General features: G+C 40.6%; 1 protein-coding gene across 1 annotated transcript in view; it reads right to left on the minus strand.

The window, feature by feature from the left end:
* The window catches only part of CLVS1 (clavesin 1), a 120,428-nt gene that overhangs the window by 68,645 nt on the left and 24,637 nt on the right, over positions 1–27,146 (minus strand). Inside the window, exon 2 of the mRNA XM_039868863.1 lies at positions 1,799–1,973. Coding sequence (XP_039724797.1) covers positions 1,799–1,973 — 175 coding nt within the window. The remainder of the gene's footprint in view (positions 1–1,798; positions 1,974–27,146) is intronic.

The following is a 27,146-nucleotide window of genomic DNA, read 5'->3' on the forward strand; positions in this document are numbered from 1 at the left end:
TCCCAGTAGAGGCTACACCTTAACTAGAGCCATAGAACCTTGCAGAATTCATTCCAGATCCTGGTATATGATAAGCCAAGGTCCAGATGGGACTCACCTTGCCCCATTAAAAGTCATCTAGTATTTCTCATAAAAATAGCTTAAAAGCTTATGTCGAGCTTTACCTTTTTAAAACGTACTCACATGCATTAACTCAGTAAGACCCATATCAGCCTAGTGAATTTTGGCAAGAGACATATTATATAATCCACACATTTTCAGAAAGAAAAATTGGAGCACAAGGTTGAATAAAGGACATGTCTCTTTTTGACTTACAAAAAAATCTTATAAATACATAAAACTTGAGTCATAGCTACCTATACATGTAATGAATTACCTTTTCTAAAAAAAGAAAATTAGATGACGCTTGTATTACCACAGAAAATCCTGGAAATATGGTCAGCATAATTATAGGGCATGACATAAACCTCGCAGCGTACTTTAAGACTGCCTTCGATCAAAGCTTTAAGGAGAGAGAGATCAAATATTCAGAGGCTTGGAGGAGAGAAGGTTAGAGAAAAGGAAGTGGGAGTTAAGAGAAAGATAATAAAGAACCCGTAAGTCTATGACAGAGTTTTAAGGCGAGGCAGGACACTCCATGTAGTCTGGAAATGCAAAAGTGACTTTAAAAATGTGCCCCCAGGATACCGTATGACATAACCACCCAGGACGACTTGGCGTTCCTGGAGGAGTGGGTGCTTGCTCCTCCTTTTCCGAAATGCCTGCTCTACTTCTCCTCCCCTTGAAGTAGCAAACCATTTCGATCCATTCAATAAACATATGTTTACCGGAGACCCTCTAGATATTTGCTGGCGGCCAAGTGTGAATGAACCGCAACTTAAGAAAAACACCTGCCAATTCCGCATCATGCTAGAGTATGACGGGCGATTGAAACGAGATTTCTAGTCTCGTACTTTGAAGAGCATGAGTACTGGCTGCTTGATCCGAGAATTAGGAGACATCTTGCTGTCTTCGATGCTGCTTATAACTGCCATTCATTGGGGGTGAGAGTCACCCCACTGAGTCAATCTTCCTACAAAACTAGGAAGTGACGTGAGTTTTATTTGTGCTGATTCTGAGTCTCCCTGAACGGTGCCTTTACTTTTGTACTGTAATGATGCATCGCCAGGAAGCTAAGCAGCACTGCCTCTGAGTGCGACTTTTCACAGAATCACTGGTCCTCGAAAGCAGAAGGGACCCCAGAGACTGCCCTAACTTCCACACGGCACAGAAAACCCTTCCCCAAATTCCTGACACTGTCAGCACAAACAGGAAGCAGGGTTCCATCAGCCTCCTTTGTTGCACTGAAGGGATCTATTTTAGTACAAACACTTTGGTACATTGCATTCTGGGAAGTGAGGATCCACAGGGTGCATTTTCAGTGTACAAAGATGCTTCTAGAAACCCTGGAAAGCCCCCAGGCCACCTCTACATAGGACATGCTTATAAAGGAGATGTTTTCCAGTTTTAATTTTTGTAAACTCTCAGATGAATTAGGCTGAACATCTCAGAGCTTTATTCATAATTGCTACAGTAGGTAATTTGTGCCTGTGGTAATGGTAATTTAGAGTTATTAATGAAAATGAAGGCTAATTTAAAAAACAAACATCTGAACTCAGGCTGAGGTAAAAATGCAGAGTAGTCACAGGGAAATCTTATCTAGATTTTCTTTTTCCATTCTAAAAGAATATAACTTTGGTTGCAACAAGAAAAAGGCACACCGTCACACAGTTTTATAACAAACGTTCGCTAAACATACCTGTAGCCCTTCAATGGCCAGTTTGAGAATGGAAGGTGTCAGCTTGGAGGCTTGTTTAAAGGAAAAATTACTCCAGTCTATAATTAAGATGAATCCATTTATCTGAAGCTCCGGATCTTCAATAAGGACTTCCAGTGACAGCAGGATGGCGCGGAGGATGTCTGTGAAGGAATTCCTGCAGCCAGAGCAGAAAGGAGTGAATATTAGCAGGTGACGGCGCTTTGCATGTAAAGTGCTGGCCTCCTCCCTCTACTGCTCCGTGAGCCCGGCCTGAAGGGTAAAATCGGTCAGAGTCCTGTCCCTAAAATGACGGAAAACACATTTATTAAACTTCACAGAACGATGCCTCCAGATTCACAGGATGGAAACCTCCCTTTGATCTGACCACACCAGTATCCCAGATCCCAGAGGGGTCTCTCTGTTGTGTTTCCATGGGTCTCTATACTCTGCTTCTACCACAACACCAATTGCATCTCATTGAAATGCATCCCTTACTCATCTCTCTCTCCCACACAGGGCTCTAATCCCTTTTAGGGCCTGGACTGGGCCATAATCACAGTTTGTCCCAGTACCTAGCTACTCAGAGAATCACTGCTGAACGAATGGGGCGTGACCTTAATCAGAGGTATTTATTTTAATTAAACCTCATTCCTTTTGTATGTTTAAAATCTTACTAAAAGTTTGAAACAACTAGGTAATGGATGCTATTTTTTAGCTTCGATTCATGGATAGAGAAAAACAAAGACAGATAAGAATAGCTAATTTTCATTGAAGATTTGTCCCAAAGTGTGATTCGGGAAGGAAGTCGCTTTGAGTACATCAGTAACTGTGATGACAGGCAGACCTGAACACAAACTAGAGTGAAGTTCTCCAGTATTGCCTGTGTTCCTCCACATCATATATTCCCATTCACCAGTTGATTATTGTTTTAAATAATTTTCAGACATGAAGAAATGATGGCATATTCAATCTCTTACTCCTAACAAATTATCAGAGCTATAAATTTAAGATCTTAGAGGATCTCTAAATTTATCATCTTTTTTTGATGAGTAGGCAAATGTAATCTTGGATAGCAAGTGATGGCAACATTTGTTAATTCCATCAGTCTGTCATTAAAATCAGAAGCCATGTCCTCATATGAGATGATCAGATTCTTGAGCATTTCAATCTGGTTCAAATTCTAACAAGTCTAATGATTCCAGGTTAGAAATCAGGAAATTTATGATCAGTGAACCAGTAAGAATTTACCAAATGCCTACTATAAGCTCAGCGTTGTGTTTCATACTTGAAACGATAACATAGCATGTCACATTTCTACTTTCGAAGAGCTTTTAGTTCAGTTGAGATGGGGTATGAGATTAGCCAGATGAGTTGAAAGGGATCAACTACTAATTTGAAAAGCCAGGAAAGAGTTTATGGAGGGATGAAGGCCAGGGATGAGTTTTGAAAAATGGGTAAGATTTTAACAGAACATTGAGAGAAGGAGAAGCAAGATCGTTCAGGAGAGGAGAGTGACGAAGGGACACACAAAGGTGTCCGCTCATTCTGCTTCTGCACAGGTCTCACTAAAAATTTCTTCTGCATATCAAGCTAAAATGTTCTCCCCCAAATCTGCCCATTGGGTGTAGTTCTGCTACAAAGAAAAAACCTTAGGTCTTCCTATACCATACATTTTCGATGATTTAAACATGTGGTCATAATGCCTTGAATAATCTCTCCATTTGAAAAATTGTTAGTAACTTTAACCATGTCTCATAAGAAATAGTTTTTTTAAGACTCTTCTCATCATTATTGTTTTCTTTCACATATATTCTCTTTTAAGTTCTAGGGATGTCAAATTCCTATAAATGTGGGATAAGCTTTCATTAGGGTTTGTTTAGTTTTTGTTTTTGCATTCACATTAAACATGATCTAAAGACCCAAGTCTTTTTTTAGAGATACAGCTTTGTATTGGAAAGATACATTGATTTAAGTGGAACACGGGACCAAAGATTATGAGTTTAAGATATTCCAAATGGAAATATGGAAATGCCCAACGGTAAACTAGAAATGACCATTAGGGAATTACAGAGTCTGATGCTGAATAAGCTTTCTTAGGAAGATCACACACAAGAAGAAAATCAGATTGGAAAGCTAAGCCTTAGGTAAAGCCTACATACTGAGGTTAAAGGAAGAAGAATTGAGAAAATAAAAGATGAAAGGGTTAAGATAGTACTGTGTTTAAAAGGGGAAGGGATGTTTCAAGAAGTAAGGATATGATAAATTGCATCAATGACCCTAATTCTTCACTTAATCTGAACACTCACACACTAGCTATGCATTGACCTCGTTGACAATAGAGTGCATTTTCTGCCCCATGGCCATGTGACTTGATTTAACTGATGGCATGTGACAGAAATGACAGTGTGCTAGTTCCGAGTCTAGCTTTTACAGACTTTGGGTGTTGCTACTTGTTCTCTTGTCTTCTGCCATTGCCATGGTAAAAACATGCTATAGCTAGCATGCTAAAGAGAAGAATGAGAAACACTCAGACGAGTCACTTCTCAGCCAATTAGCAGACCTACCTAAGAAAAAGAACCACCCAGCTGAACCCACCCTAGACAAATTCCAGCTGCCCCACAGATGCAAGAACAATAATAAATTATTGCTTTTTTAAGCCACTGAGTCTGGGGATGGTTTATTACACAGCAACAACTATCCAATTCTGGAGGATAGTTAACAAAGCCACATACAACAGAAAGATTAAGGAGAATAGGAAGGGGAAAGAGTCATTGTATTTGGCAATAAGTAGATCTTTGGAGAATTTTGAGATAGAATTTTTAATTAAATGATAATGATAAGAATCATTGATTACGAAGATTTTTAGCAAATACTTGCGATCTCATTTTACTCCTATATAAATGAGAGATAACAACTCTTCCCATCACATATCCTCTTATAGGCACTCCCAAGAAAAGACATTAAATTCTGCCTGAAAATCTGGAAACTATTTTATGAATTTTCAAGATCAAAATCTTATGCGGGATGGACATTGAATGAAGTATTAGATTTGTGGGATGATTCCAGGAGAAAAGTGAAAGGATTCTGGACCTCACTGTAGTTTCCAAATGTTCAAAATCTTCACTTTTCCAGAGGAACTGAGTCAGCAGGAAAAACTCATGTGACTTTACCCCTTTTGAGGACTGTGACTGCACCTCATACTTTAGCCGTGATCATTACCTTAAATTCCTTACTACTTGGCATCTTCATATGGATTTTCTCATCATTTTTCTTTTTCCTATTTTGACATCTTTGACTTGCAAAATCATCCCAGCTTTTTATAATTTGAAAGATCTACCAGACCAAAAGTTTTATATGGTTCTTCCACTCTCAAGCAGGTAGAGCATAACTTAAGTGTGGCATGAGTACATCAATTTTCTCCCAAAGAGTACAGTGTGAAAAGGGGAAAGAAAGAGTAACTTTACAGTGGAGAAAACTGACCAACACTTCCTCAGCCAGCCAGGTGATCAAGGTCAACATCAACCAGGATAAATTATGTTGATAGCCGTCGCCCTTGATACGGTGATGAAAAGGGTACTCTACCTCTCTGATCTTCCTCCCAAAAAATGTAACCCCACATTTATCAGGAAGAAACACTACACAAATTATACTTGAGGGACATTCTACAAAACACCTGACTAGTATCAGAAATCTAAATAAAGTGTGGACCTCAGTGAATAATAATGTATCAATATTGGTTCATTAGCTATAATAGATATACTATGCTAATGTAAGATGTTAATAAAGGGTGTAGGATATAGGAAAATCCTCTGTGCTTTCTTCACAGTAATTCTGTAAATTTAAAATTGTTCTAAATAAAAAGTTTTGTTTTGTTTTGTTTTTTAAAAAAAAGGCTTACTAGAGTTTGTAATATGGCGTAATAAGTTTCCATGAATCTTCTAACAAGGTTTCTAAGCAAGCTAAAATGGTCATAAACAATTTAGCAACTTCATGCAAATTGTGAAATGAGAACAGAAGAGGTTTCCAGAATTTCTTTATTCTACCAACTCATTTAGACTTATACATTGCCTAACTCTAATAACCCAGAGGAGGGAAAACTTTATTGCCTACAGTAGCAATTCTATCAACCTAGTTTAACGCTTGTATCAAAATGACAAATGGATGTTTCCATTTCTCCAATCCTCTTCTATTTGCATAGCAATTATACATTCGGTTATGGATTATATCAGTTTTAGATTGATAATTAGAAGCTCAAATGTGATCGTATATGTGCAAGTACTACATAAACAGCAAATTACCAGTGGAATGTAAAAAACTGTGCTACTGGAAAATAGAAAACTGCAACTTTCCTTCTCAAATATTAATTTTATATTCATTAGAACTTATTAATGATTTATCTTAAAGAAGTTCATCGTTATACTATGATAAATTACAGATTATGAATAATGACTTATGTGTAGGTCTACTGTTGTTTATATGAGTTGAACACCCAACATTGCTACCATTGCTAACTTAATACAGCTTAATACCAGTGAGGTGCAAAATAATGGAAAGTAATAAGTGCTTTACCAATGAGAAGATATTTATGTTTCAGGAAGTGACTTCTTTGTGCTTTGAATTTTTAGTGGAGAGTCTAGAACCTAGATCTCAGGGCTAGATTTATATAAGGAAAAAAGAGGCTAAATGAGATCAGATAACCACGTAAAGATATGACACGGTGGCCAGTGACTCTGCTCAGAAGGAACACTGGGAAGCCTCGCAGCCAATTTAAAATCACTGCACGCATCTCTATGCTAGTTTTCTTCATATAGCGGCAAGAAGTCCGTTAATATTAGTAGTTAAAGCTCTTTGGCCAGTTCTGTATTGAAACCTTTTAATTTTATATGCAGGACTTTTTTCTTGGGAATTTTTTAAGGTCCTCTTTAAACCAGTAGTTTTGCAGATAGTTTGCTACCAAATAATCCATTTACAGGAACAGAAGCGTTACATCCGAGCATGCTTTTTTATCTCTTCATCCCATTTGAAGTTTCTTTCAAAGTTAATTACTAAAATAACCACAGCATGGCTTTCACAGTTACTGAGTTTGCTTTGCCTCTCATTTGACAATGGTGCCAAAGCCAAGGTGAAGAACACACACTCCCTTTGCAGCTCCTCTGATGTATTCTGGCCTGTGGGCATGGGAAGAACTCTCTTGATAAAATGGCAAAAGGGCCTGTACTCAAGGTCTGGACATGTTGGCTCTGCCCCTCACTAAGCATGCAACTATGGGTAGAAGGTTAAAGTTCAACAAGGGGTCATTTCCTGGCCACCCATGTAGAGGGTTGTTGTAAGAGTTATGCAAAGTGATATGTGAGAATGAGTTCTGTGAATTGAAAAGCACATCCCAACGGGAGGCAGTATTTGTACTTGCACGGGTAATAGGTATGTTATACCTCTCGGTTACACTTCTTTCGGCTGGTGATGGCAGAAAGATAATGGGAAATGTGCAACATTCAATTGTTATTTTCTCCTCTTCTAAGGCCGAGGGTCTTTGAAAAATGGTTTGGAAAGGAAATTCTGGTGATGTGTTTTCCTAAACGGGTTCTAATAATTCCTACATGAATCAAGTTTTAACTGGATGGTCTCTGTGTATCATTGTGCAACTAGGCAAATGGATCCATATTTCTCAATGAGATAATTAAAGAAAAGTAAAAAAAATATATTTGTGTTCTGAAAATATTAGGTGCAAAAAGATGCTAACAAAAAATGTTTAGCTTTGAAGTAGTAGAATTAATATTTGCAAGAGCTTAATCTTAAATTTATTACCTTGAACATTAGCTGGAAAGTCAAATTAGACAATTATTTTTCTCAGCAGAGATGATACCCAGAGGACAGAAGCCTAGGATTTAATTCTGCTTCACATAGTTTGATAGGCCCACAATCTCAAGAGGAGAAAGAAAGAGAGAGAGAGAGAGAGAGAGACAGAGAGACAGAGAGACAGAGAGACAGAGAGACAGAGAGAGAGAAAAGAAGAAAGAAAGAAAGAAAGAAAGAAAGAAGAAAGAAAGAAAGAAAGAAAGAAAGAAAGAAAGAAAGAAAGAAAGAAAGAAAGAAAGAAAGAAAGAAAGAAAGGAGAGAGGGAGGGAGGGGGAGGATGAAAAAAAGAAAGAAAAAATCTTATAATTAATTTTTGATGTCTACTAATTTTATTTTATTCTGGTCAGTGAAGAAAACTTGTAGATTTGTGTTCACATAAGGATATAATTCCTATAACATCAGAATAAATGAGTTGCCTACTATTTTATTGCCAGGGTTCTTCCTTGTCTGTATATCTATGGTGAACAAGAATATAATGTATGTGTGTGAACACATACAATGATTCACCATTTAGAGTTTCCTCCATTCTGGATTTTGTGTTTTGTTTTGTTTTAAGTGAAAAGATGGTTTGAATAAATAAAACCAATATTTTATCACATTTGATCCAAGTGCTTCTAAATGCTTCCAAGAATTGAAGAAAATGAAATTGACATCAAATGCATCTATCGGCTCACTTAAAAAGTTAATGCAATTTCTTATCATTTAATGTTTTCTTTTTAAATTGTTGAAGTTCCTTAAACTGAATAAGGAGTCAGGAGGCATTAGTTCAAAGGTTTAATGAAGTTCTATTTTGTGGAAGATACATAAGATAAAAAGACATTTTTTACTTTTCCGGAAACCAGTAGGAGACATTAAAAAATACGTACATGGGAGGCAATGAAGCATAGTCATTAAAAAGATAAGGTTTGCAGTTAGCAGGTTCTGATTCAAATTCTGACTGTTCTGTGTGAGCTTAGCAAGTTACTTTATCTCTCTGTGGTTTAGTTTCCTCATCTGTAAAAAAGAGCATCATCTCACTCGTAATAACGTGAGATAACGTACACAAAGCTATAGCAGAGCAACTCTCATGGAAGGAGCTTATGGTCACGGTGGTTTTCATTGTTACAGAAATGAATACGATATCAGGTAGAAAGTAATAGGGGCTGCAAAGTGCTTGGGAGTTACAAGGAGGGGTTACTTGTGGCTGGGGGATTTCAGAACATCTTTGATTGGGCTGTGAAGGATGGGAAGGTTTGGACACTGGACGTAGAAGGGAAAGGGTGGAAGGTGACACATAAACAGTAAGATCTGAGTGCATAGAGGCTCTTGTATTGGGAGAAATAGCAAGTTCGCCTGTGCCACGGGATGAGTGAAAAGGAATGTAGAAATAAGATTAAAATTGTGATCCATCTTCATTCTGCTTGCTAGGACAACCACTGGCTGTTTACACAGAGAAAGGAAGCAATGGCAGCTCTATTTTAGGAAGATTTGGACTGGCAACAGGGATTAAGTGAATTGGAGTTAAGAGACTGGAGCCATGTAGTTCAATTAGGAGGGGGAGGGTTGCAGAACAGTAGGTGGGAGTTGAATGGAAATAATAAAGATCTGAGGAGAACTATGAGGGACAGTACCCAGGACTTCATTATGGATTAGATTCAGCATGAAGAGAGCAATGACTGTGGTACTTTGAGGCTAAAGGGGGCTCTGTAGGGTGGGGAATGAGTCAGAGGTGTAGTAGTCGTATTTAGTCCTTCACAGTAAGAATCAACACCCAGGATAGCAACGCACAAGGTGAATAATATGATGACAGCAAGACTGTGAAGGGGACGCCTAGAAGTGCACGGCTGGGTGGGGTCTACATTCCTGCCACTCAACTGATGAAATATCACCATAAGCAGATGCTGTCTGCAGAAGAGACTATTTCCTATTCTATCCATAAGAAAAGATCACTTGCCTCTCTAGCCTAGACAATGAGCTTCATCAGGGCTGGGAGTGTGTGGTTTTTGTCTTTGAATCCCTGGAAATTACTAGTACCCACACGTAGTAGAGGCTCAGCAAATGATTCTTAGTGAAGGAACAAAGGAAGTCATGTTAAAACAACCCATTGGAAACTCTGAAACACTGAAAATAGGTGAAAACCCACTGTGGGGGCACCAGTGAGTACATTTCCTTCTTCTTCAATGCTTCTTATGCTCATGTACTATTGAACATAGTACAATATGTTCTATGAAGCATTGATGTTGGATGTGTGTCCTCGAGTACTTTTCTCGTTATAGGTTATATTTATAGAATAATATGCCACTGAGCACCATGTACCCAAGAGTTGGAAAGGAAACGAAGCTTTAAGAATTGATTTTGGTTTAGGAGAAGGTCATGTCAAAATTAATTTCATGTGTGTCTATCTGATAACTCCCTTGACTGAGGAGCTTCAGAAAAGTGAAAACTAGAAAGAGTCTCCAATATGTAAAATACCACTTAATAATAAATAGTAGGCGTGGACTCAGGATCGAGTCAGCCTAAACAGTGTTACAAACGGTTAACATTTCTAGATCTTACATGGGGTTCAAGGCAATATCCTAGTCACTACTTGAAATGGAATATTCTTTTCTCTAAGCCTGCCTGGGTCTTATCACCATAAAATCACATTTAGAATCAAAAACTGGACAGTAAGATGAGAAGGCATTTTAAGAAAACGTCCATCCTACGACACTACACTGCTTTGCATGATTTTACCCTCCTGAGGTCCTTCCCTCTGGGCGAGATGCTGCAAACACTCTTGCAAACAAGAGATTCCTTTCTGAAATCACAAACTCTGCTCGTCGTGTGCAAGGAAGCTTGAGTTAAATAGTACATTAGCAAAACGACTCTATAGACATTGCCTTTGATGGAAGGCACATATGTGACCTGAGCTGGGAGTATACAGCATCTCATAATTTTAATTAATTTATAAAATCACCCACCTCCGATGAAAACTCTAAACCTCTGCGCTTAAGAAGGAGATCGATATATTCCGGCAGGATAACAAAATCTTAAAACCAAGAGAAGTCCTAAGGCTCTAAAATTAGCTGCCTATAACTAAGAGTCTCAACCCTGACAAATACAGGCAATTCACCTCAGAAAATTTAATAGAAACTGATTGAATCTAGAGCATCTGCAATCTGATTGAAGTTTTAGAAGCTGGTTTGTCCTTGCTCCCTTTAAAATTCTAGACTTCTTAATCATAAGCCACTAAAACATCAGCAAGCAATCAAATTCAGGAAAGACTGAAGGAAGAGAGCCATTATGTAATGGCAAGACAAGTCTTATTTTCATAAGTACTATATCAGGATAGCTTAATAATATGACAGAACTGCAACTTGCTGGCTAGTTTCCAGGTGTCATTCTTCTATCTGGTTATCATTCTTCAAATATTTCATCTTCCTTAAGACACCTCAAGGTTACCGGATTCTTGCAGAGAGAAAAATATAAGGACCCCATGACCTTCACAGCTATCTAGTTCAGAAGGATCCCTACCCCTGTTTACACTGTTTATGAGTTTTGGCACCAGTAAGGCAAGTCTGATGGGAAGAATTTTGGGCTTTGATCAATTCCTATAATGCTTAGCAATGGCTCACAAATCATTATAATGACAAGCAACTTGATCATCCTTCTGAAACTAGGATGAATATATTCCCACGGCCCAGAGGGGAAAAGCCTCCTGTGAATCCCATCGACATGTGCTTAACTCCACCAGAAAAATGCCTATTGGAGGTTTTTGAAGAGGGCTGGAGCCGTGAGTTCTGTGCCTGCAATAGTTAACTGGCAGGACCAGGCATGTCATAAGAGAGGTGTGGGAGTCCCTAGAATTCTCCTAAGAGGACCCACCTGCTCACCCAAACCAGGCAGGTCATAGAGACCTCTCCCTGTCCTCTGTCTGTAAACCAGTGGGCTGGGAGCTGCGATGACCCACTGACTGAATCCCAGTCAGAACACAGTCTCCCAACTGTCACTCTACTTAATTCTAGAAAACAGAAGCAAAGCAAAAGGTAACAAGTAATGCACTCATAAAAGAATAAACATGGGCTCAGCATAGTTCATTTAACAACAACTGAAAGGATCAATTGACTTTTCCTACCCAGAACACAGTGTACTTGGATGCCCAGCTCTGCCCTACGAGGTACCTTTACCCATGGAGGATCTGACGACTCTCTGGGGAATTATTTTATGGAGGTGGTTAAAGACAACATTGGTTTCCTTTACTTAATTACATCGGAGATTATCCCTTGGCAATCCTCTAAGCAATTAGAGCCAGTGGTTATTATTTATTGCTGCCACTTAATAGGAGCTAGACTGCAGGAGATACTGCAAAACATCGAGATGCATTTATCTCCAACATAGGTCCCAAATATCCTACTCTAAATAGCAGAACAGAATTTGGAAAATGCGTTACACATGTATATAGATACATAATTTATATATTTTAAGTACTCACACAAAGAGAAAACACATTAAGATTTGAGATTTTGCTGTAGAAGGATTTTATTGCCTAAATTTATCCTAACAAAATCTTGGAGATTGTAAGGGACTGCTTAGAAAAATCAGCAGTTTAATTTCCAAAGAGGAAAAGAGTAAAACATTTAAATGCTCAGGCTCTGGTAAGTTTTATCTTAAATTTTCTCTCTTGCTTTAATCCTTGCCTGTTACAAAGCGATGAACCATTACTTGTCCTTTTTCTATTAATGAAAGCACAAAGAGGGTTTTCCTAGTGTTGGCTCACATAGAACATTCTCAGAGGAAAGAACTGGAACTCTATCTCTTTCACCCACATTCAGGGGATGGTACTTAACCACCTACATAATTTCCTGGACCCGGAGGCAACATAGGAATACTGCAAGTAATCGCAGACTGCCCAAACCTGAAGCACGGGGGAAGCTTGGAGAGAGAGTGCATTAAGATGGAGGCTGGTTCTTCCAGAATGAATTTATAATTCAACTAGAATGGGACAAGAGCTAGCAGAAATCTTTTTGATTACACGGTGATTCTCAACCAAAGGTAAGACCCCTCCTTGCCACTGGGTGACATCTGGCAATGCGTGTGTGGGAGGGGAGCCATTACTGCTTTGCACAATATGTGGAGAATGCTACCAGCATTTATTACGCACAGGTCCACAATGCTACCCCGCTGCAATGTGCAGTACAGCCCCCCGGATAGGATCCCATCCCAAATGCTAGCGACTTCTTTAACCTAACGAATGAGTTTCGGATTCAGCGAAGTTTGTGGAACCACAGGAGCAAGGTTCCCCACTCCTGCGTCAGGTCAGCGTGCCTGTCACACCGCCGAGGCTCGCAGAGCGTGCGAAGGAAGACGGACCGACTCGAATGGGAGGCTGAGCAACGACCGGAACGGAGGAGGCTTCCTGCTGCTCCTCTCTAGCACTTCCGTTCTCCGCGCCTAGACTGTTCTTTCCCTTCCCTTCACAGCGCTAACCCTTTCTCATTCTGCAAGTCTTGAGTCGAGCGCCCCCTGATGAGGGGGAATTTCCTACAAGAGCAAGTCCCAGAGTATTCACGAGGACTGCCGCCTTGACCAGATTTTAGGCAGCCCCCCTGAGCCCTTATTCCAACAAGGCCGCATCCGTGGTCCACATCCTGGGCCTGCAGAGCCCAGTTTAGCAAAAGATCCTGCTAAGTCGGTTCATCAAATTCCTCTCCATTCCCCCACACCCCACTTCTTGACCCCTAACCAAGTTCCCTTAGTAATTTTCCATCTACTCCCTCACTCTGCCTGTTAGCTATGAATCCCCACTTAGTTCAAACTTTCTCCCCTATTGGAATAGCTTTGATGCCTATTGCATTCATCTGAAATAAAGTCTTGCTACTCTTAATACATTCCAGTGACTATTTTTTCTCCCATAGAATATGTATTAAATGGATGAATTCCTGACATGAGTTGTCTAGATTGATGCCCCTATGTGGGGGAGTTGGGCCGAAAGCAAGGAGAGATGGTGGATGAGATAAAGGAAGCCTGATGAGGGGACCCCAGTCGAGGCTGGGTTGTTCCTCCTACAACCTGACCCTGGAAAGCTCCCATGCCCTCAGGGACTGGTCCTGGGGCAGACTGGGTCCATCCATTTGTGCTAATGAGCTTTCTCTGTGGCCAAGGCAGTCCGTTGTGTCAGTCTACGAAACAAGAAGAGGTAGAACTCTTTGAGGCATGGACAATATCCTCTGGGGTATTCAGTTTACAAAGGAGACAACCTGATACCTTGGGTTACGCAGATGAAATCAAGGGTTAGGATAATGCTGAAGAGGGCAGACTCTTCCAGTTATTAATTCACGCTGAATGGATGCATTCATTTGTGCTGATTTATGCCTTCTTTCCTGACACATTTGTCATCATTGAAAGACTAAAGAAATCTGTTAGAAAAATTAACTCTAGTATTTATTACTTATTACATGAGCAAGAAGTTGCAAATTCTTTAAGAATCGGTGGAATTGCTTCTGTTCGTTATTCCACAGCAGATACTGTGAAGTGACAACTCACATATTCTTTATTTTGACCTAATGCAAAGTTGTCAAGGAAAAATATATTTCCTCCCTCCAGGCTAATCTTGAAATCTGACAAAACAGAAACTTCTTCTCGATTTATGTGTGGCTCTGGTAACGTGGACAGAGCTGTCTCAGAAGAGCACAGAGCTTATTGTTTGGGTCCAACTAAATTTGATTTGGGTTGATCTCTCTTAGAAGAAAGGAACAGAGCTGACATTTAATGATCGCTTAATATGTGACAGGTACCAAATGCCACAATTCCACATATGTCACCTCATTACTCTCACAATAGCCCTATCGAGTAAGCATTAGTGCACACAAGTGCAGAAATCGTGGCTTAGTGAAGTCGCCGGTGGAAAGCCACACAGCAAAGTAATGAGGGAGGTTAGGGCCCAGGTGTCTTACGGGGGAGTCTCCAGCCTGTTGACAAGGAATCATGAGCAGGTGTGTAGATCTGACTCTAATACACCCTGCAAAAATGTGTCCTGACACTCCCAACATCTTCATAAATCAGGTGAAGAGAAAAATCTTTTGCAGCTACACGGAGAAATGCCTGCTCTCGAGGCATTTCTTTTGCCCCAAATGCCTGGGCGCAAACGGGGTTCACCCAGGCCACACTTTGGTGTCTTCCGAGTTTGTCTCTCATCCCAGGTTTCTTCTCCATTTGGTGTCCCCCACCCACGCATCTCCCACCTTTCCAGAGGCCCTGTCCTTCCCACTCTCCACAATGGAAACTGCAAAGGATTGAGAACGTTTACATTCTGTGATTGACCAATGAATCTGCTTTAACTGTATGCACACAAAATGCTTTTTCAACCATGTTTTTAAAGATTTTTTTTTTAAATCTCTAACTGTGGATGCTTTCCATAGATAAAACACTTCCAGGGGAGCAATAGAGAAAGGGGGCTTCCGGAATCACAACCCTAACAAAACTCTGCTTGCATGTTTTTAAGGCGATTCAGTTGCATCTTCTCTCCATTCACACACAACAACTAGAAAGGCCTGCTGAAGCAGCCACTTTGCGCTGAACCACGACTAAGTCATCTATTATCTGGTCTTGTCCTCCAGATCTCAATACACAGGTTCCTGCCCATCTCTGTGCAAGTCTGCCCGTCCCCAAACTCCCTCCAGGCCTGCCTAGAGCTGCAAGTTCTTCTGAGGGCTGAGACGTGTGCCAGCCGCAGTGTTCAGTACAGGGTGGTGCTCACAGCTAGTGCTAGGTGAGCTAGAAGAGCAAGAGAGATTCAGATTCAGCTTTAGATGCAGGATACAGCAGTTGTCAACTCAAATGCCTGTGCGGGCCTGGCAGGACTTGCGAACGATGAAGCAGGTTGGGGGCCACAGGCCCATTGGAGAGCATAGGACCACAGGAGAAGCCACTACATAACACCAACAACATGGGATTTGTCATGTGACTCTCCCAATGTTCGACATTGACAAACAGGTCTGCCTCTAGCATTTGTGGAGCCTGGTACGAGAGCACAAAGGGAGGCCCACATCCCATATGTCTAAATATTTAAAGGTTCAAAATCAAGCCAACAAATTGCTTACTAAAATATATATATTTCACAATGACGTAGAAGTTCAGGTCCTAATTTAGCATTTTTTTGAGTCTCATGCCTGATTGTGGTACACTCGAGAAAGCCAGCCCCAGTGCCTGAGTGCACCCGCCCCCGGCTCTTTCCTCCCCAGTAATGATCTGACATGGAAGGACCTTGTCTGCAAAAGAATGGACAGCCCAGTCCACATATCTAAGCTCCAGCCATGCTCCCTGCAGACAGTGTCACCTTGGTTATGTCTCAGGCCTGGTGGTGCGTATCTGTGCACATTTGGGAAAGTTTATGCTGGGAAGAGGCCCACACAGGCCTTAGAGGTGAGTTTGGGATCATTTAGGTTGGGTTCCAGAAAACAATCTAGAAAAAGAGTGCATGGACTACAGGTAGATCGATCTCCTTGGCCCTACAGACCTACAATCCTGGCCCCACTGGGGAGGAGCCCAGCTGTAGGAAGGCCAGAGGAGGGTCCTCCAAAGTGTGAGACCTGGAATAGGGCGTCATTTTGTCAAAGTCGAAGGGCAGTGCTGCTGCCAGATCATTAAAAATTTAAAGAACACTGAGTGGACCCTGCAAATGTTTGTGGAAAACCAGTTTTTTACCACTGGTCTAGTAAAACGTTGAGTTGGAAACAAAGAAACCAGGTTTTGTCATAGGCTAATTGCATATACTTAAATGAATTATGTAACTTCTTCATGACTTAAGTTGACCATCAGTGAAAAGAAGTGATATTTATACTGTATTCAGAGTTCTTACATCTAAGTTGATTATAACAGTCTTTTACGCCATCGTTAAGCATTTATTTTTATATTGTAGAAATAAGCAATTTCTCCTTCTTCTATTTCTTCAGCAGATGCCAACATTACAGGATCTATAAACTTGGTAATATGCTACAGACATAGAAAAGTTACACAAACCTAACATTTCTTTTTGTGTTAGTGTAGTTGGTATCTTATTCCTTTTAGTGACGAGGAATTGATTTTTAAATAATAGTCGTAGTAAACCACAATCAGAAAATGAAACATTTCTTAAAACAAAGTTTAAGAACGATTTCTTTGTTATAAACAAGATAACTTTGGGAAACAAAAATCTGTACGAGAGATATGCCCATAAAAAAATCTAAATATAAAGAACCTATACTTTTAAATAATAATAATAATACAAATTTTCAAGGTTGAATTAAAAAATTACTTAGATAACTGAATATATTTACATAATTTAAAAAAAAAAAAAGGTATATTGGATTGGCCAAAATCAGGACCACTGATAATGCCAAATGCTGACAAGGATGTGGAGTAACAGAAACTCTCATTTACTGCTGGTAGGAATGCAAAACGGTATGTCCACTTTGAAAGGCATGACTGCGGAGATGGGGTCTCAGTTCTCTGCTCCCAAAGCTGGGCTTTGTATCAAGGCCAAGCACACTTATTGGCCCAAATCTTTATAATCATGTTCAGTTTTATACCTCAGAAGGGGAAGGTGTTCTATTGAATTCGAGACTTATACTTGGATAAGACATACCAGTGGAGCAGCTCAGAGCAATAGGAGCAAATGGGCTAGACACTGGGCTGACCGACCTTGGAAATGATATTGAAGAAAGTCAAATGTGACTGAATACTGATAACAGAAAAGCAAAAGAGGCATATGATAACACAGTATATAACGTAATTATGTTTTGGTTTAACTTGCTGGAAATAACTGGCTTAAAAAAGGAGGTTGATGAGGGGCAAACAAAGAACACTGTCAAAGATTTTTTAAATGCTTTCTCTCCCTCATTTTCTCTTCATTGGATCCAGAAGAAGAGGGAAAGTTTTTAAACTACTGTTCAAAAAATTCAGGTCGGAAGACACACGTGCTGGCCATGAGGATTGCTCATGATGTGAATGGATTACTGGGAGATTTAGAATCGACTTTTCTGGTGACCTTAAGATAGAATTTTAGAACTATGCCGAAGCCTTCATCTTTATACATGAGAAAAAAACGAGGCTCAGAGGACAGAGCTAATAAATATCAGAGCAAGATTTGATCTTCTGTGTCTGAATATCACAGTGGGAAGGAACCTGAAAGATCAACCCATCTGTCCCCAGAAGGCCAGAGGAGTTTTTTATGAAAACAATGTCCAGGCAAACAGAAGCTGAAAGAATACTACAATGATGTACCTATCATTCGATTCCATAATTGTCGACATTTCGCATAGTTGTACTATCATATGCACACGTGTGTACACGTGTGTTTACAGCTTAATATAAGTTGACAGAGTTCCATGTTATCACTTTTTTTTCATGATTTCCATGCCACTTCTCCTGCAGAATGTCCTACACCTTAGACTGGCCTATTGTTTTCTCTATATGCCATTTAATTTTTTCCTTTTAAATTGGAGCGAGGTCTGCAAGCTTGGTTAGATTCAGGTTAAATATCTCTGGAGAAAATATCTTGTAGGATGATGCATCAGTAAACTTGAATTCATTGCCAAGGCTGACGAGTTGAGGGGTGTGCTGCAGAGCTCCTGTTGAGGAAGAGTAGAAGCCTTTATCACAGCTCAGCAGAAGCTGATGCCAAGAAGAATTGACTGTGGGTATTGGTAGATGTGGAGACAATTCCATATTTATGAGGAAGAGGAAAGAAAGAGAATTTCTTTAATTGAGACAATTGTAGATTCACTCACAGTTGTGGTCATTTGTTTCTGTGTGTGTAGGTCTGTGTGTACGTAGTTCTATACAATGTTATCGGATGAATAGTTTGGTGTGTCCACTATCTCAGTCAAGATACTGAACCAATATGTCACACCAAGGATCCTACATGTTGCCTTTTTAAATTCTCTCCTCTCACCCCTAAAACCTGGCAACTGCTAATCTGTCCTTCATTTCCAAAATGTTGTCATTTCAAAATGTTATATAAATGGAATCTTATGTTATGTAAACTTTTGGGATTAGCTTTTTTTTTTCATTCAGCATAATTACCCGGAGATTCATTCACATTGTTACATATATAGTTTGTTCTTTTTCTTGTTGAGTAGTATTCAATGGTGTGAATGTATCACAGTTTGTTTAATCATTTATCTGTTAAAAGGTATCTAAGTCCGTTCTAGTGTTTGGCTATTACAAATAAAGCTGCTATGAGCATTTGTTTATAGACATTTATGTGAATATAAGTTTTCATTTCTCTGAGATAAATGCCCAAGAGTGCAATTTCTGGGTCATATGGTAATTGCATGTATAGTTTGTTTTTTTTTTAAGAAACTGTCAAACTGCTTTCTAGAAATGCTATACCATTTTATGTTCCCACTAGCAATGTTGATAAGTGATTCCATTTCTTTGCATCTTCACCAGCATTTGATGTTGTCACTATTTTTTTCTTTTTAAGTCATTCTGATTGATGTGTAGTGATATCTCATTTTAGTCTCAATTTTCATTTTGCTGATGACTGGTGATGTTGAACATCTTTTCATGTGCTCATTTGTCATCTCTGTATCTTCTTCAGTGAAATGATCGATCATGTCTTTTGCACATTTTTGAACTGGATTTTATTTTTACCATTGAGTTTTGAGAATTCTTTATATATTCCAGATACTGGTCCCTCGTCTGAGAAGTGGTTTGCAAATATTTTTTCCTGGTCTGTATCTTCTCTTCTCATTCTATTCATATAAACTTTTAAAGACAAAATGTTTTTAATTTTGATGATATTCAATTTACCATTACTTTTCCTTTATGGTTCACGACTTTAATATCAGGTCTAAGAATTTTTGCCTCACCTTAGATCCTTAAGATTTTCTCCTAGGATTTTTTTCTAAGAATGTTATAGTTTTACATTTAAATCTATGATCCATTTCAAGTTAATTTTTAGGTAAGATGTGAAGTTTAATTTGAGATTCTTTTCTTCTTTTTCTAACCAATGAATGTTCAGTTACACCTGCACCATTTGTTAAAAAGGCTATTCTTCCTGTATTGAGTTGTTTTTTGCACCTTTGTCAAAAATTATTTGTCATATTTGTACGGGTATGTTTCTGAGTTCTATTCTCTGTTCCATTGATCTATGTGTCTGTCCTTCCATTAATACCACACTGTAAGTATATCATAAGACCTAATATTGGGTAGTGATCTCTCACATTTTATTTTTCTTTGTCAAAATTGTTTTAGCCAGTCTATGTTCTATGACTTTCCATATAAATTTTAGAGTAAGCTTATGTATATCTATAAAAAAAAAAACTTTCTGGAATTTTGATAAGAAGTGCATTAAGCCTGTAAACCAAATTGGGGAGAATTAGCAACTTTGTCATGTTGAGACTATCTATTTGTTTATCTTTAGTTTATTTCATTTATTTCAGCATTTTGTAGTTTTCAGGATGTAGATCCTGCACATATTTTATAAAATGTATACCTCAATATTTCATTTTCTTTGGAGCTATTGTAACTGGTATTATGTTTCTAATTTTGGTTTCCATGTGTTCTTTGTTCATATATGGAAGTACAATTGAATTTTATGTGTTGATCCTCTATCCCACAAACTTGCTGAACTCATCTACCAATTCTAGGAGTATTTGGAGGTTCCCTGGAATTTCCAACCTAGAACATCATGTAATCTGCAATAAAGAGGCACCTTTATTTCTTCCTTTCCAATTCATATGCCTTTTATTTATTTATTTTTTCTTAACTTACTGTCCTGGTCCTGGCTTGGTCCTCCTGAGTGAAGGAGAGAATAATCATGTTATTTTCTGGACAGTCCTTGGGACGTGTGGGCATCATGTTCAAAATCTGTTTAGCACACACATTGACCTCAAGACCACGAAAACTTCCTACTTGCCACTCTGAGAGGCCAGAGTTCTTTCCCAAATGGCTCCATTTGATGTGTAGAGTGGTTTTCCCAAGCCACCTTGTCATTATCATTCATTATACTTGAACTTTGAAAAGATGCAATAAATACCACTTTTCTTTTTTTTTAAGCAAAGGTTAATTGAGTTCTGTGTGCCGTGCACTGTGCCAGATGCAGGGGCAATGGAACGGAAGAAAACACAGCTTTGATTTCCAAGCAAGAGGGGGAGCAAGAAAAAAATCAAGCAACACATCTTGTGTGGTACACGCAGCTGTAAACAGGGTGGTGAACAAGGCAGACCAGGCAGCTCTCCTCAGGGAACCATTGCAGAGAGGATATAGGCACTAATTGCTAACATCAAATTTCACTGGCTAAGTCGTGGGGGTAGTAAGACGGCTCCCCTTGAGTAGGAGACAGAGCCCTCGCCCCTGCCAGCACCATCTCCTGTTAGACAGCTCCGCTCCGCTCTCTTTTCCTTCTCTCCTCCCATCGGGCCAAGGATGCGATTAGAAGGGCCCCGAGTCCCCTCTGGTTGGGGAGGAGACTTCTTCCCCCTCTGCAAGGGGCAGAAAGGCACCAGGGTGGGACTTGGGTGAGGGGAGGGGGTTGCCGATAAGCAGACCCCACCGTTGATCCAAAGACAGAAGAGCAAGTGTGACCTAGTTCACCATCTTGGCACTGACAGGGATCTGAGGCCAACTGCCACCTAGAGTTTTCTTTGCAAACATCCCCTGGGGTTGGGGTGTTCAGAGGTGGTGAGCTGAAGGCTGGAAATTCTATCCCTTTCCATTGGAAAGCCAACTAACAAATTATCTTGACTTTTCGAACCTGCCGCTCTTAAGATGTTGAACTTGAAAAGCTCTCCAGGAAATGGCAGTGAGTTCAGTATCCATTCAAAGATGCTGAGAAGAGAGGGCAGCTGATTTTTTCAGGGGTGTTCACACCCAAGGCTTCTTAAAATTCTCTTCAAAGCCATCAATTTGATTCTGGTAGCTCTATCCTAATCTGTTAGCACAACTTTGACTTTCGCCTCCAGCCTTAAAAGATGGAAAATACTGCCAGACTGTCTCTGGTGTATTTTTTTGGGGGGGGGGTCTGAAAAAAATTCTGTACCCCAAGGAAAAGTCCATCTTAGTGATGCTTGAAACAAATCTGCTTGGATTGCCATTCACGAAGTCACGGCCAGGGAAGAGCTGGTCCTCAGAACAGAAGCAGATGCTGAGTGTGGGATTGACTAGGGGGTCTCCTGAAAGATGCTAGGGGAAATGGACATGAACGCAAGCTGTGGCCTGGGAACTGGGCCTGTGATTTGGGGCGTGCGTATTTACGAATGCCCCAAAAGAGAATGGAGTGCCAGCTTTGAACATGTTGCATGTGTGGGAAATGGCCCCCGGAAGATGACGGGCTTGGGGTGGCAGGCCAGAGACCCACTTCATTTGTCTGCGGGTTTTAACACTGGTCTCTTAGCTTTGACAGCTTCAGGCTTCCATCCAATTTCAGCCCCACGGCCATTTTCAGACTCGGTTCCCTCTAAATGGAATGACAAACTGACCAACATGTGGAACAGAATTCATTTTGTCAGGGTGGCTAGAAATGACAAATCCTGAAGTGATCAAGAAGATGACAAGGAAATATTCTTTATCGTTTACCTGCTAGGCATAACTTATTCTTTTTTGGCGCATTGTAAGGTTAGATGCTTTTATCAACAATACTTTTAAGAGAAGGCCATTATGGTCAGTGCCTGTATCCTGTCTGTGATGTTTACGCTGAGCTGACAGAATGAACATCTACTTCGCAAAACAAAAAGAAGCAAAAATCAGAAATACGAATTGTCTTCTCATTCCCAAAACAGCCAACTTGAAAATATTCTACCCTAGAGTTTTAGAATTATTAAAAAAGAGAGACGCTATTCAGAAATAATATTTCCATTTGTTTTCAACAATACAATATTGAAATTCACCTAAACTAGAAATGTACCTAGCACTGCTAGAAAATTAGAAGTGGTACGTCTTTTATTTCTTTATATTATTTCTTTTAACTTTCCATCAGCTTGCCTGAGGTTTATGCTTCTGAATACTTGTTTACTTATGAGATACAGGCCAGACATCAATTTGGTGAGGTACCTCTCAATTACGTTCAGGGCTCTGGGCCCTCAGCTGATGCCCTGAGAGAGCTATGTGGCACCGTGACCTTTCTGAGTCAGAGGACACAATCCACAGGCTCGCTCTGGCTGGGCCACCTCAGTGCTTCACTCAAGCTGATAACTGCCCGTAGGTGGTCAGGTGCCAGCCTGGTTCTTAATTGCTTGAATATTAAAATCACTGGCATTCTAAGCAAAATTTCTAGTGCCTCAGAGGCCACGCCCAGGCCATCTGCCTTTCTGCTCTGTCCATTTGGCTCTGTTCACCACACGAAGTGCATAGATTGCTACAGGGGAGAGAAGTCTGATGTGCATTTTCCCCGGGTCACCACAGTCCCTTCCTTTCCACTTACAGAGGATGAAGGGAGGGTGGAAGGACCTCACGACAGCCGCTCCTGCTGGCCACGCCAAAGCCCACGAGGGGCAGCAGGTTTCCTGTCCCCACCCTCTTCAAGGACAGTCTTTATGAGTCCACCATTTTCTTCTCTCCCACCTTCCAAACATCCTGGGCTCCCTCGAAATAATCACATATAAACAAACAAAACACTTCCTTTCTCCACCAAGCCCGCTGACCTGGGGGAGGGGGAGGGGTTCGCTGGCTGTAAATTAGACCTTGCCTGCATCTCGGTTTTGACACTGGGCCTGAACACACCAGCAAGCAGGCAGGGTCTCCGGCAGGCAGAAGCAGCATGGGATCAGAGCAGAGGTCCCCTGCGTGTTTCCCACACCCGGAGCTCGAGAGAAGTGTGTGCGGCTTCCACACCAGGAAGGACCAGGTAGGAGGCGCTTCGCTTCACCTGCTCCTTGGAAATCTGCTGTTTGTGGAGGGGTATGATTTCTTTTAATTAAAGCATAATTGACATACAGTATTATATTAATTTCAGGTGTGCAACATACTGATTCGATATTTATAAATATCTGTCCATGTGGCTCTGTGTTACCACGCGATCACCATGATAAGTCTGGTAACCACCTGCCACTGGACAAAGTCATTGTGCTATTAATGACCATATTCCCTGCGATGCGCACCCCGCGACTTACTGATTTCGTAACTGGAGTCTGTACTTCTTCTTCCCCTTCACCTTTCTCACCCATCCCTCAACCTCCCGCCTCTGTTTCTGCTTGTTTTGTTTTCACTGTGCCGCTACAGCCCCTTGTCAGACCCAGTCTTTAGTAGTAGTAGTAGTTATTGACCTCAGAGACTCAAGTCCTCGTTCTGGGTTAATTATTATTTTCCAGGAAACTAAGCCACCTGTTTGTTCTACAGAATCCATCTATTTTGATTATTTTTCTATTCCTACCCTCCATCTCCTCCCCTTTGGTAACCATCAGCTTGTTCAATTTATCTATGGGCCCATGTTTCTATTTTGTTTCGTTTATTTGTTTTGTTTTGTCAGATTCCACATACAAGTGAAGTCATACAGTATTTGTCTTTCTCTGTCTGACTTATCTCACCTAGCATAATACCCTCTTGGTCTATCTATGTTGTTGCAAATAGCAAGATTTCTTTCTTTTTATGGCTGAGGAATATTCCATTATACCAAGAGGAATCTACCAAGAGGTAGTACATATATATTACCTCTTCTTTATCATTCATCTATTCATGGACACCTGCATTGCCTCCTGAAGGAGTAAAGATACAGTTTGGGAACCAGAGAGTTCTTTGCTAGGAGCTACGACCTTATTTAGCTGGGTAATTTTAGGAATTCATCAACATTTCTGAGTTACAATATCTTCTGTAAAATGCAGAGGATAATAGCACCCTTTGGGGTTCATTGAGAGGATTAAGATAAATATGTCTATACTAATGATCCTCAGAGTGGGGTCGTTGAACCAGCAGCATCAGCATCATCTGGGAATATATTAGAAATGCAAATTCTCAGACATCAACTTAGGCCAGAAACTCTGGGGGTGAGGCCCAGCAGTCTTTGGTTTTCATAAGGTGATCCCACTGTGCCCTCAATTTTGAGAACCTCTGGTCAACTTAAAGATCTATTACAGTATTTGGAACAGTAAATGCTTGATAAATATAGCCTTTTACTTTTTTCCATTTTCTCATCCAGAATTCAAGAAATATAGAGTCTTAAAAATTTGCCCTAACTTATAACAATTCAATTCAATTGAAATATTCACAGAAATAGTGGCTCAGTGCTTGGCATTGTAGGGACACAGAGTGGAGAGAAGACAGGCTGCACTGGGTTTCGTGTGTCGTGCTAAGAGCCTGGACTTTTTCTTGAGAAAATACAAAGAGACCGAAAATCACTGAAACTGCCCTGCTTCACTGTGCCAAGTCTCCAGTTCTTCTGCTGCAGGTGACCTGTCTGGGAGTGAGGAGATCTTTTAAAAGCCATTTCTGGCACTCACCACTTGTATAATCTTAGGCAAATCAATTTCTGTGATCTTTGCTTTCTTTACCATCATTTTTAAAATAAAGGCTTTCAAACAGATGTTCTCTAGTCATCTGCATGAGACGGTAGAACAATAAGCTCTAGATGTCACCCAAACAAGGATCTAGATGCCAGCCCTGCCACTTCCTTAGCTGGACAACCTCAGGTGAATTATGTAACAATTCTGGTCTTTGGTTCCCTCATCTGGAAAATAAAAACTGCAACAGCTCACCTCACACATCTGTTTTGCAGATGGAATGGCTATATGTGAAGACGATGAAGTGGCAGTTCACATCACAGAGCTCAATATCAAAATTACTCTCATCATTTGGGGCTGATCTGGAAAGCGGAACACAGCGGCGAAAATCTCTACAATGTGACAGGTGTTTCTGTTGTGTGTTTGGAATGGCGGGGAGCATGGAAGGGGCAGTCCATTTGAAGCAGGCCATTCGGCAAATGTGCGAGTCAGCGGGGGAGGGACTGCCCAGGGCTGGGCAGGGTGACAGTCCCAACCAGGACCTGGACTCCAAGTACAGCAGACAACTGTAGGGTAAATAAGGACTGGAAGGTTGCAGCAAACCTGGTGGCGTCTGTGTGGAAACAGGGACACAACCACAAGGGGGAAATTATGGCGTAACTCACCCCTTGTGGCACGAGCTACCTGAAATACCAGCAGACTTGCTCGGGCCGGCCCCTGGAAGATAGGTAGGGCAAACCTACTGCTTACAAGTGTTTACTACTTTGGGCTAGAAAAGAATGGAGTGGACAAAGGAATAAGACACACCAGTTCTGATCCTCTGGTTTCCCTGGTCTTATAGTCAGTGTAGACATTTGGGTGGTCCCCAAACCCCAGGGCCATGGACCAGTACCGGTCTGTGGCCTGTTAGGAACCCGGCTGCACAGCAGGAGGTGAACGGCAGGTGAGCAAACGAAGCTTCATCTGTATTTGCAGCCGCTCCCTAGTGCCAGCATCACCGCCTCAGCTCCACCTCAGATCATCAGGCATTAGATACTCAAAGGAGCACTGGTCCCTGGTGCCACAAAGGTTGGAGACCGCTGGTGTAGACGATCACCTTTGTTAGTTACCATCCACTTCAAATTTCTAACTGACTTCACAATTCAAGAAACGGAAGCTGAAAAAGCCACGTAATTTTTTCCCTGGAACACTGAATAACTGACAAAAGCCAATACAGAATTCTCTTTGTGTTGCCCAATTTGCTCTTTTTACCATATTCTAGTCCTTCTGTATTTTTAGATACAGAAGATTTTTTTAAAGTTTTAGTCTCTTTTTTCTTTTTTATTCACTACCAGTAGATCACATTCATTTTTATCCTTCCTCGGATGCTTGCATTTTGCATTACCTACCTTTATCAGTCTTTATGAATCTTCATGTTCATAAGCTTTTTGTCTGCCTTCCTATCTTCCACCTTATTTTTTTTTTCTAGGCTACTCTATTGATTTTTAAGGCATTTGGCTTCTTTCTCATGTTGCTGGATGATGGTGAAGATGATGATGATGATGATGATTAATTTTTAACTCTCCAAAGTCTCCTCTTTCTGCCTTGTTCGTCTCCTCCTTCCATCACACTTTTCCACTGAAAGAGACCAGTGTGACAGGACAGTGAGAGCCATACTCACTTCCATTGCACTGGTCCAGGTGCCAGGCAGATAATTCAATGGTGAGGATCCTTCCTGAAGGAAAGGCATGATGCCAAATTTAAAACCAATGAAACACTTCAAGATGGGCATTGCCTCTAAATTTAGGACATGGTGTGTTTTACTAGCCTTTATAGTTTAAAAGCTACAAATATCAATTTATAGCAAAAGAGAACCCTATCACTCATAGAGGGAGATGTGAGTTCCAAGATAAATCTTGGAAATTCTCAAGGATGGATATATGATGAGACTTCATACTTTCAAGGGAAGCTTGAACAATGTCATAGCGACTGCTGAGAGCAGCTCTGAGTCTGGCTGCAGGTCCCCGGCCCAGGTTGGCAGATTTGAACAGGAAAGAGGGTCCAGCACGCACGTAGAAGCCAGACCCTCCCCTCTTGTTTTCCTCACTGAACCTGACTCAGAGAGGCTGTGCATCCTCTCT

The sequence above is a fragment of the Pteropus medius genome, unplaced genomic scaffold, assembly GCF_902729225.1.
Source record: "Pteropus medius unplaced genomic scaffold, Ma_sr-lr_union100, whole genome shotgun sequence".
Lineage (NCBI taxonomy): Eukaryota > Metazoa > Chordata > Mammalia > Chiroptera > Pteropodidae > Pteropus > Pteropus medius.